At 54.0% G+C, this 12,060-nt stretch overlaps 1 protein-coding gene across 2 annotated transcripts in view; it reads left to right on the top strand.

Annotated features, from left to right (window-relative positions):
- Nucleotides 1-12,060, top strand: part of RBM19 (RNA binding motif protein 19) — a 146,747-nt gene that overhangs the window by 112,410 nt on the left and 22,277 nt on the right. For both annotated transcript variants that reach the window (XM_025403266.1, XM_025403265.1), the window contains exon 23: nt 6,632-6,752. In XM_025403266.1, coding sequence (XP_025259051.1) covers nt 6,632-6,752 — 121 coding nt within the window. The remainder of the gene's footprint in view (nt 1-6,631; nt 6,753-12,060) is intronic.

The raw sequence follows: 12,060 nt of genomic DNA, 5'->3' as shown, positions 1-12,060 counted from the left end.
TTTATTGAAAGTGGCAGGCCCGGGGCTGTGCCTGAGGGAGAGCTCAGAGCCTCAGCTACGCCTGCTGCCATGGCCTTGTGGCTTGGTGCCCTTGGGTCCCTGGCATTGGCCCTCTCTCCCTAGTGGCTCTCTTTCCTCTCTCAGGGATGCTATAAATTGGCAGAGGTCCAAAGTGTGTCCCATCTTTGTCGCCTCGTCTCTTTGCCTCACAGTCAGCTCCCCAGAGACTTAGAGTCGAATCGCACTGAGCTGAGCGAGCTAAGGAATGAGTGAGTGAGAGAGAGAGGTTACCCTCTTTGTCTGAAGAGTTCAGACAGCATCACCTGAAAGCGGACCCTGGATGTCTCTCCTAGGAGTTCACCCTCAGCTCCGTGGTGTCATTTCTGGGAAGGGACTGGGGTGGGAATCACCTAAGATTGTGCAGGGAGCTTGACTTACTCTGGGCAAACTCCTGCCTAGCAGACAGCTACGCCTGTGAGGAGAGAAGCAGCTAGTGGTAGATAGATAGAGAAAGGATCTGTCTCTCTCTCAGGGTGATGGCATTAAAACACCCCAGGGAGGCAGACCCTCCTCCCAGAAGTCCCTTTGACCACCTCTGCAGAGAGCCCCCAACAGTGCCAGCCACTTATTCTGGGTGTTGGGGGCACAACGGGTTTGGGAGGGGTTGGTGTTATCCCTGTTTGGAGAGATTTAGCGTCTGCTGAGAGATGCAGCCCTCTGGCTTTGCCAGAGACAGCTCCCTGGGAGCAGGAGGGGCCAGGAGAATGCCTTGGTCTTCTAAAGACAGGAATACTGTCCTCAGCTCTGCCCAGAAGCCATGGCCCTGGGCAGTTCTTCGCAGCCCCTTGGGATGGGAGTCCTGCCAAGGGCGTGCAATGCCTTTTGTTGCTGTGAGAGGAGGTCTGTCTCCAGGGAAGCTGCAGAAAGGTCAGGCCCAGCGCTGCACTGGCAGCCTTCCAGTGCCTTCCCAGTTCTTGAAAGAGGCCGCCAGGCCGGGCCACAGTCTAGCCTGCGGCTGTCAACCCCACACCACCTTAGCAGATTGCCTTCTAAGGGAATTCAGAAAAGGCGGCAGGAGGCCAGGCCTCTTGATGCCTGGAGTCCATGGCTGGAGTCAGAGGAGCTCAAAGAGCTATGATTTCAGGACAGCAGAGCCAGAGAGCTGGATCATGAGGGCAGCCCTGAAGTCTGGCTAGACCTGCTCAGAGCTTTCCTGGGTGGGCCTCAAATTCTGAGTAGGGCCAAGGCTTGCGAGGCACCCAGAGATCTGGCAGGAAACAGAATCTACCCCCACCCCCAGGTGGTGTGAATGAAGAGGTGTTGATGGAGGTATAGGTAGGGAGAAGGGACTGCCCAGGGATGGCAAAGCCCCCAGAACTGTCATCTCACTTAGGCCGAGAGGAGGGTTGGAAGGAAAGGCAGGGCTAGAGCTGCCGAGAAGAGACCTTGAGCAGGAGCTGCAGCCCTGCGGGGAGGGGAGGGATGCAGCACCAACCTCTCTCCTCCCTATTCCCCTCTTCCCTCTTCCTGTCTTCCCCCCAGTCTCCCAGCAGTGCCGCCCATTTGCTTCACCTCAGTAGATACCAGAGGCCGAGGAAGCCCTCGTCACACTGTGCAGAGTCGACTCCCAAAGTGTAGAGGATGGGGGAGGGGGGCCAGGAATAACCAGTCCTGGCCATCAATGATGGCGGGAAGTACTCCCAAGAATGGAAGTGGCTTCTCTTCTGTGACGTTCGTTTTGCTGGACTCCTGCATCCTTGGGATTCTGTGCTGGATCTTCAGGCCTCTCCAGCAAACCAGCTGGAGGTCTGACATGCGATCTCTCAAGCCCTAGTGGTGCAGGTTACTGTTCCTGTCCTGCAAGGCCCTGAGCCAGGCATGTTGGGAGCAGAGCCATACCCAAGATTATTTGTGTATCGTTTCAAAAGGCCAAATGTCCCACTCATCTGGATGGTTGGGGACTACCTGCTCTCTCAGAATGGGACACGCTCTTATCCCCGCTGCGTTTGTAGTCTATAAAGTGCAGGGGTTTGAAGGAAACTGTGGCAGGACATCTAAGCCAGCCCTCCGTCCCTAGCTAGGACCAGCCTAACCATCTACCCCAGTCTGGAGACGTGTTCTCAAGACCCCCAGTGAAGGAGACGCCACAGTGTGCTTTGTGAACATTGACTGAGTGGCCTCTGCCCCAGCACCAGGCTGAGGATCTTAAGCATGGAGTGCCTTCCCTCCAGGGTTCAAGGTCAAGTCAGGAAGACTGGCACACAGAAGGCATTATGGGGCAGGGAGCAGGTTCTGGAAACGGAGGCCGGGTGTCCAGGGCACAGGGAGGGTGCCTGGCTGTTGCCTGTGCAGGAGGGGCAGAACCCTCCCTGGGCCGTCTGTGTAAGAGGCCCAGAGACAACATGTAGAGGCCAAAAGGAAGAAGGAGAAGGAAGCTGACCTGCATACAAGCCTTGGCCAGTGCCTCAGTTTCCCAGTCACTGAAATGGGAGAATAATACCTGTTCTCAGGAGTGGGCTGAGGTGATATGCTTGGAGTTCTGTGGAGCTAGGAGATAGGATCATCCATGCTAAAAAGGCCTTTGATGCCACAAAAGGAAAATCAGACAGACTTGGAGAGGAGCAAAGGTCTAGTAACTCCTCCGTCTCCTGAGATGAACAAGCCCGGGGGCTGGTTTGGCAGAGGAGCACCATGCCTGCAGTTGAGGTTTAGAAAAACGCTTGCGAGAAGGTGGAGGTCAAGTTTTAATGGGATCACGTGTAGGCGGAGACCAGGGAGGATGCTGCTGGTGAACCTCTCTGGCTTGCACTTTCCCCTCTGTGATGGCTGGAACCTTCCAAACTTCTCACAGTCTTTCCTGTGCCAACCCGAAAGCCCCTTGAGGCCCGGGCCTGCATCTTCCTCCTCCTCCACACCTGCCTTACCTCCTAGAATGTGTCAAATACAACAAGCTCTTGTTACGCTCTTTTAATGAAACACAATTACTCTGGATTATCCGAGGCCAATTTTAGCCTCAAATCACTATCCTCATACCGCCTGCGACAGTTTGAGGCCACCATATTCCAGCCACCCAGGCAGTGGGAACTCGGGAACGCAACCTGATTTCATATTAACCTGCGGGGACTAGAACTCAGCAGGGTAATTCTGCTATTTTTGGAGAACCACGTATTGTGCTCTAACTTCAAATACAAAAGAGCTTTTGTGTCTTACCTTCCCTTGTCCCCGCTCTTTAGCCTGATAATGAAAAGTGGAAGCATACGTCATCATCACAGCAGCCAATCTTAAGTACCACATATTATGTGCCAGGCAGTGTTCTAAGTGTCAGACTTAACAGTTCTCTGAATTCTCACTACTCTTTGCTGCAGCCCTCCTTTTACATATGAGGAAGCTCGGGCTCAGAGAGAGAGGTTCAGCAGCTTGCCTGAGATCACACAGCTCGTAAGCAGTGGAGCAGGGATTTGAACGAAGGCAGGCCAGCAGCAGAGCCCACCCTCTCTAACTGCCGTGCCACCTCCCCTCTTACCGTGAAGAGCTCTTCCAGAGAGAGGCTAGTAACGTGTCAGAGGAGTGCAGAGGGAAGAGAGGAAGATTTGTGAGAGGTGATGTCACAAAGAAACCAGGAGAGGGAATTTTTGGTGACTCCTGCAATGAATGGAGATCTCCAGGGCTTTCTGTGGTACAGGAATGGAGAACTGGCTTCTAAGGGAGAGAAAGAAACATTGAAATCTAACAGTGGGAATCAGAGAGGCTGGGGTTAGGGCCTCTCACCCGGACCTACCTCCTGAGATCTTATTCCATTCTTGAGAGTTCCAGCCTAGCATTCACCAGATGCATCCCCTTGGCCACCCCCACCCCACCGTGTCCCCGGGACCACAGCTCCTCAGGGACCCTGGCACGAGGATGGAACATCCGCCATGCCAGACTCCCCACCAATTCCTCTCCCCCGCCTTAAAACCCCAACTCCCCCAGTCAAGCCGTTTCTCTGCCTCGCCAGCTGAGAACGCGTGTGTTTTAAAGCTCTGAATGGGCCATTTCGGCTCGGAGTCCAGATGCATTTTTATATCCACATGGAAAAAAACGCAGAGGCTCTGCTGGCAGTCAGAAAGAGTTTTTTAAATTAAAGTTAAAAAAAAAAAAAAAGGAAAGAAAAAGTTTTCTGCACCTGGTCCTTCTCAGAACAGCACAGAGGAGAACAAAGCGTTTCTTTAATTTGGCCACATGTCTGGTTTTAAAAAGATGCATGTTCTAGTCACTCCCTTTTGTCTTTTCAGATTCATTTGTTTATCGAATGTATATTATGTGCTGCCCTCTGTGCACGTTTTGTGTAAGTCCCATAGCCAGCCCCAACATGGATGAGGAAACTGAGGCAGTTGATTACCCAAGGGCACTGCGTCCTTTCCCTAGCGCTACTGTAACAAAATGCCACAGACTGGATGGCTTCAAACCACAGAAATGGGCCGGGTACAGTGGCTCAGGCCTGTAATCCCAGGACTTTGGGAAGCTGAGGCAGGAGGATCACTAGAGTTCAGGAGTTCAAGACCAGCCTGGGCAATGTAAGGAGACCCCATCTCTACAAAAAGTGAAAAAGTTAGTGAGGCATTGTAGCACGTGCCTTGTGGTCCCAGCTACTCAGTAGGCCAAGGTGGGAGAATCGCCTGAGCCCAGGAATTCGAGGATACAGTGAGCCATGATCATGCCACTGCACTCCATCCTGAGTGACAGAGCGAGACCTTGCCTCAGAAAGCATTTTAAAAATCCAGAAATGTGTCTCACGGTTCTAGAGGCTGGAAGTCCAAAATCAAGTGCTGACAGGATTGGTTCCTTCTGAGGGAAACCCTGTTTGGTGCCTCTCCCTGGCTGCTGGGGACAGCTGGCATCCTTGGTTTGTAGACTCATCACCCAGTATCTGCCTCCATCTCCCCACGGCATGCACCCTGTGTTTCTGTCTTCACATGGCCATCCAATGACACTAGTCATTGGCTCAGAGCCTTTCATTTTCCAGTATGACCTCGTCTCGACTGATTACATCTGCAACTACCTATTTCCAAATAAGGTCACATTCTGAAGTACAGGGGGTTAGGACTCAACATGACCCTCTTGCGGGACATGGTCCAACCATAAGAGCTACATTGTAGATAAGGAGCACAGTTGGATGGGTTTCCATCCAGACCCTTCCAGTTATATGATTCCTCACGGCATAAAAGAAACAAGAGCAGCAAACCCCTCCTCTGCTTGTACCAACTGGTGCTCTCTGCAACCCAGAAGCAAAGCAAAGGGCCTTCTTAGCCACTGTTGCTCTCCACTGCCAATGCTTGAGCACCTGGAGCCTACTGCTTTTTAAACCACTGCCTGCCCGAAAGCTCTCTGCTGACAGAAAGCAGCTACAGATGTGATGTCTACGGTAACAAAACAACAGCAACGAGAAGTAACATCTATTGAGTAATTATGGTGTGCCCATACTGTTCTAGACACTGTGTTGACTCGTGTTTGTCCCTAGAACCCCTGAGATTGGCATATATGAGCATACTTGTTTTATAGGTAAGGAAAACAGAGTCAAGGCACATTTCTTTAACTTGCCCAAGATCTTCAAGTTAGGACCTGCAGGGTCTGTCCTTCCTGAGCAGGGTGACCTCAGACTGCGCCATAGGAGTGTTTGGGGATGAGCCCATCAACTCAGGGTGTTCCTGTCCAGTGCCATTGAACTTGAGACCTAGCAATGTTTAAGACGGTACTGATCACTACCATATGAGTCCATTCCCATGAAATGTCCAGAATATGCAAATCCATAAAGACAGAAAGCAGACTGGTGGTTGCCAAGGGCTGGGGGACTGCTAGCTAAGGGGTGTGGGGTTTCCTTTGGGGGTGATGAAAACGTTCTAAAATGGATTTGGTGACATTTCGCACAGCTCTGTGATGATACTAAAAGCCATTGAATTGTCTTCAGACAAGCGGTGTATACAGTATGTGGATTCTATCTCCGTATAGCTGTTGAAAAGCAGGAAGAGGAACCAGGCAGCATGTGGGAGTCGGGAAGAGCAAAGAGTGAGCGGGAACAGCCTGTGCCAGGACCCAGGCTGCTGAGCTGGGGGTGGGAGCTGGGAGTACAGGGCTGGGGGAACCAGCGAGGAGGCAAAGGGCACTGGCAGCGGAGGCGGAAGGGGCCCTCCGAACAGCGTGGGGAACAGAGTCACCAGGGCAGTGAAGGAGAGCGGCACCCAGTGACACCCAGAGGCCTGCACGCTTGTCATCTGGCGGCCAGCCAGGGCTCGGCTTTCTCAAGTGGCCACCATGCAGACAGCCGGGTGGGAGGCGAGCCCACTAATGGGGTCGCCCTCCACAGATCGGATGACACGCAGCAAATAGACGGCTGCCTCGGCCCAGGCACCAATTACAGCCCAGACGGCGGATATATTGACTGCTCAGTCACTTGCAGCTTTCTCCCTGGGAACGCAACCCACTAATTAAATAGATGCACCCAACTGCTCCCCAAACCCTCGCTGGAGATCAGATGTCACGGGGCCAGAACCTGGGCTTTGGCATCTGAGACTCGGGCAGGCAGCTGGCGGGCAGAGTGGAGTGTCTGCCGCGCTGATCCAGCTGATGTGCAGTTTTGTTTCTTGTCCCTCTGCAGAGAGCCTTCAATGCCCTGTGTCACAGCACCCACTTGTACGGCCGGAGGCTGGTGCTGGAGTGGGCCGACTCCGAGGTGACCCTGCAGGCCCTAAGGCGGAAGACGGCCGCGCACTTTCACGGTAGGAGCGGGACGGTCTTTTGGGCTGATTCATGGGCCCCCTGGGGAACACAAGAGGTGGGGCATCTGAGAGAACTGCCCTTACCCAGCAGGCTATGGGCACAAGGGCTGCCAAGCACCTCCTGCTGGGTATCCTCCCACAGCCCCTCCAGACCTGCTCTCCACCTTTCTTGGGCACTCCCTGCCAGGAGGCTGGCCTGTGTGAAAGCATCCGGGTTCTGTGCCCTTTTGGGTTGCGGTCAGGTTGGGTCACTGGGCGCCTTGGCAGGAAGAGACAGAGGTCAGAGTGTGTATCCGCTCCCTGCCTGCCGGGTTGCCAGGCCACAGCTCGCAGCTGCTGGCCCTGTCCTCACAGTGCTCTGTATTCAGATTCCAGTGTTCACGGGGCAGGGATGCTCACGGCCTTCCTGGTGGCCGGCCCTGGGGACCACACTCTTGCTGATCACTTGCCTCCATGACCCCGGTGGAGGATCATCCACTCCCTGCTGGAGGGCTGATGCCCACAGGTCTCACTCCCCTCTTACCCACCTTGGTGGTGTCATGTGGCCTCAGTGACTATTCAGGTGGTGGCCAGAAAATACTGAGCGCCCGCTGTGCCCTCATGTACCCATGTGACGGTAACCAAGCAGGGTCCAAGGCTCAGGTGGAAAAGGCTGGGACACATTCCTCATCAGGTGGGCTAGAGAGGCCTCACTGCAGAGGTGTACCCAAGAAAGGGCTGCCTAAGCAGGAGGCCAGGGGCAGGGAGACCCCAAGGTTGGAGCAAGCTCGATGTGTGTGAGAAACAGGGAGGCCGGCATGGCTGGAGCTGAGGGGAGGAGAGAGGGAGCAGATGAGGTCGGCAGGGCCTCGTCTTCTCCAAGAGGTTGTGTTGAGTCAGGTGAGGAGAGGTTGAGACAGCCTCAAGAATCGCTCCACCCTGGGCACATGGAAGGTATGGCAGGTGCCCCTTGCTGTCCGGTACACACCCTCCAAACTTGGGATATCAAGGGGTACCTGACCTTGATCCCCATCTCCACACCTCTGCCTCCCATCGCAGAAGTGCTTCCACTGTGGCCTGGGCCTGGCAGCAAAACGGCGGCTGCTGGCTTCCCACCCACTTTGGATCCTGCTTACTTGGCGGTGGGTCACCCAGCTGGGGAGCTTCTCTGCCTTTTGCATGCCCAGAAAAGCCAGGCTCCGTCATGGGGAACAGTCCTGTCTGTAGTGCTACCTGTGGTGCTCTGAGGTCTTCCTGGCACACCGCCGCATTCCTCCCCACCTCATTGTCACCTGGGTCCGAGGTCTCAGGTGCTTTCTTGGCTGGAGCCGTCATTGTGCCCTCATCCATCCCTTCCCTGTGGGGCAGCTCAGTGCCTCAGGTGTCACCTGGGTGCAAACTGGGTGTTTGCTGCCAGCATTCCCCAACCCCGCTTCTCTGGGTAGACATGGAACCTGGAGCCAGGAGTGATTGTTCCCTCTCCTGACCGGTGCGGCTCTGTTGCCAAACCAGGCAGCACCTTGGAAACAGTTTCTCTTCTGGAGATGGGAGCCTTCCAGTGGGGGCACTGGTCTTCCTTAGGGCGAAACGACTGGGCTTCTGAGAAGCAGTGTCTCAGCAATGCAGCAGGACTGCATCCCCCACAAGTGGACATGGAACTCCAGAGATAGCAGGGAAGACCCTTGATTCTAGCCCAGCTGCCACACCCTTCAGAACACTGCCTACTGCCCACGCCCATGGTCTTCCCAGACTCCTCCTTCCTCCCACTGCACCTCCCACAGAGTTCATTGTTCCCCAGACTCCAGGCAGGATTGGGTGCCTTCGCACACGCTGTTCCCTCTGCTTAGAATGCCTTGCCCCTCACTTTTTTTTTTTTTTTTTTAAACCTGGTAAATGCCTTCAAAACCCAGATAGAATGACACCTCCTCCAGGAAGCCTTCCCTGTTCCCTCTCCCTCCACAAGTATCAGTAATTTCTCCATCCTCTACTCTCCTCTTCTGTCACTGTGCTTTCCTGCCATGCTGTAACTTATTTCTTTATGGTTTGTTATCCTCTCTGGACCCGTGCCTCCCCCACGTGGAGGCTGTGTCATGCTCATCTCTGTTAGTGATCAGTTCTTCCCTGGGTCCCCCGTGCCCGGCACAGTACCTGGCACATGCCAGGCTCCCAGTCTCAGGCTGGGGAATATTTGAGCTTAGACAAATGTGGAACCAGAGAAGTGAAGGCTAAATACACAGTTGCAAGCTCACAACTCAATAAGGCCCCAAATCCTGATGTGCAGAAAGAGAGCCTGTCCTTATCGACAACATTGACAAGCCCAAATGCTCCCGTCGGCAAATGTTTGTGTAAGGGACTCTCCCCAGAGCGGAGACGGGGGCCCACCTCCCCTGTCACCCCCATCCCCCACCCCCTGGGCCAGCTGAGGAGTGCAGGCTCAGCGGTTCTGCCCTGCCTTAGAGAGAAGCCCCCTTCAATAAATCGAGTTCCAGAGACAGCACTATTGCCTCGCCACAGTGGAAAGACTTGGCTGGCAGCATTTCTGTGGGATTGGCTGTCTCCACAGCCACTTACCAGCCAGGCCAAGGCCAGACGGCCAGATCAAATGGTAACAGTAACAATGACAGTTCTTCATTTGCCTACATCTTCCGATTCACTCCCCAGCAGCTCCATGAGATTAGCCCCATTTCACAGATGAGAGAACTGAGGCCTGCCAAACACTGCAGTCATTTATGACGAGTAGTGTTTATTAAGCACTTACTGTGCATCAGGGAGCCGTCCTCACACTGGCATCATCTCAGTGCTCACAGCAACTGTGGCAGCTGTAGGCAGTGCTGTGTCTAAGCGAGGAAGTGGCAGGGCTCGGACGTGAACTCCAGACCGGCTGTAGAGCCTCCCACCCCAGTCACCGGCCCCAACTATGTTATACTATCTAACGTCACAAAAAAAACTACTGGCCATGCGCAGTGGCTCCGGCCTGTAATCCCAGCACTTTGTGAGGCCGAGGTGAGTGGATCACTTGAGGTCAGGAATTTGAGACCGTCCTGACCAACATGGTGAAACCCCATCTCTACTTAAAATACAAAATAAATAGCCGGACTTGGAGGTACATGCCTGTAGTCCCAGCTGCTTGGGAGGCTGAGGCAGGAGAATCACTTGAACCCGGGAGGTGGAGGTTACAGTGAGCCAAGATCACACCACTGCACTCCAGCCTGGGTGGCAGATCGACACTCTGTCTCAAAAAAAAAGAGAAAAAGAAAAAGTCCCAGGCCCTCATTAACCTGGGGTATGTGAGTGTTTACTGACTGCATGGCTTTGGCCCTCTGACTCATCCAGACCATGAACCTAAGATCTGCAGGGTTGCTTCAGAAATTGAGAGAATGAATAACGAATCATAATGACAAGCACTGCTGGCCCTTCAGGATTGGCACGGCATATGCTTGTGGAAGGCCCTGTCGTGTGCGTGTTTTGTTGTTCCCATTGTACAGATAAGGAAGCTGACATGCATAGATGAGATAAGGCCCCTGAGGGTGGGCTGGAGTGTCAGAGCCACGTGTTTCCACCCCTCTGAGTCCCTCTGGAAAAGCACTGCCCTCCCAGGTTCTGGAAGGGGACATCGGCTCTGGGCTCCCTAAGAGTGTCAAAAGATGAGCACTTAGGGACCCTCCCCCAGTGCCACGGGAGATGGGCCGAGGCCCCAGGAGGGAAGAGAATTCACACAGGAGCCTCATAGAAAGACCCTGTCATGCAATGGCAGCTTACAGGGGTATAGGCAGTGCCAACGGAGCAGCAGGATGCTGGGGCTCCCAGAGGGGAGCAGCGTCAGAGCTCTTACCGCCCCAGGGGCTGAAAGGGCAGGGGAGGAAGTGATGTTCCTGGGTTCCAGTGAGGACAGGAGCCTAGGAGCAGCTACCAGTGGGCACTGCAGTGTGGAGGGACAGTGCCAGAGGACAGCATCAAGGCATGAAGAAGGGGCTAGGGACAGTACAGCTGCAGCTCTCTCTCCTGCGGCCCTCTGCTCTCCGGCTGCAGCCTCCCATCAGGCCATCCCACCTGTCGGCCACAGGCCCAGATTGTCCCTGTGACACATTCAGTAGGGTCAGCCTTCCGGGGATGAGCAGAACAGAGGATGGATGTGGAGGGACCAGACAGAGAATGTCCAGCATGTATGGTGACCTACGACCATGTCAGGGCATGTTGCCAGGGGTAGGGGTTGTGTTTTCCTGGGGGCAGGAGCAGCCCTGAGAAACAGTGCCCAGGTTGGAGAGGATGCTGATACGGTCCTGGATGTGACCCATCCACAGGGGTCAAGGCCAAGCACAGCGGAGTGTCAGACCTCCCTGCTGGCCTCACCTGTGTGGACCAGGAAGTGGCCTGAGAGTTTGGAGCCAAAGAATCTGAATTCCTCATGGCATTTTTCAGCACTGTTTTCCAAAGAAGCATGATAATCCCTTAAAAACAGAAGAACACACTGTAGAATACAGCAAGATGTAAGATGGGGATTGTTTTTTAACTAAGAATCCATGGAACTTTCTCTTCCAGTATGGCTGGCCTCAGAGGGACTGGGAATGCCTGGTGATTGCGTTTGTGTCTATGTGTGTGTCTGGCAAGAGAATCTTGTTTTCATCAGATTTTCTAGGAGATCATGGGCCCCAAAAGGTTTAGGAACCACCAGCTTAGGAAAAAGAGCATCAACTTTGGAGTCAGCAAGACCTGGATTCTGCATTCTGGGTGTGAGTCCCAGGGCAAGTCCCGGATTCTGCATTCTGGCTGTGTGTCCCAGGGCAAGTCCCGGATTCTGCATTCTGGCTGTGTGTCCCAGGGCAAGTCCCAGGCTACTGTCCTGGGGCAAGTCACTGCGCGCTGTGGGCTTCTGTTTTCTCATTTGAAAGATGTTGTTAACAGGGGTACCCCTTCTGGAATTGATTTGACAGTGATCAGGGAAGTAACAAAAGCCATAGTAGCAGCTTTCCTTACTGGGGACCAGGAACTTTTCTAAATCCCTTGCTGTGAGGGGTCTCATGTCATTCACACACCACCCCTGTGAGTGAGATGCCGTTCATCTCCCCATTCTACAGATGAGAGAACTGAGGCCCGCAGAGATGAAGCACCTTGCCCAAGGTCACATGGTAGTGAATGGTTAAACTTGGACAATATTCAGGTTTACCTCTCTATCCGTCCTCCCCTGGGAGTGTGACACTGGATCGGGAAAGTGAGGTGATGCCTGGAGTGTGTCCAGCACAGAGCAGGCATGCTGGAGATGTCAGTCTCTCTCGCCCACTGAGACACCCGTTGTCTGATTGATGTCTCTGAGACACAGGAGGTGCCCACA

The sequence above is a fragment of the Theropithecus gelada genome, chromosome 11 (assembly GCF_003255815.1).
Source record: "Theropithecus gelada isolate Dixy chromosome 11, Tgel_1.0, whole genome shotgun sequence".
Taxonomy (NCBI): domain Eukaryota; kingdom Metazoa; phylum Chordata; class Mammalia; order Primates; family Cercopithecidae; genus Theropithecus; species Theropithecus gelada.
Note: the sequence above shows the minus strand (reverse complement) of the source record. Positions and strands in the feature narration are given on the sequence as shown.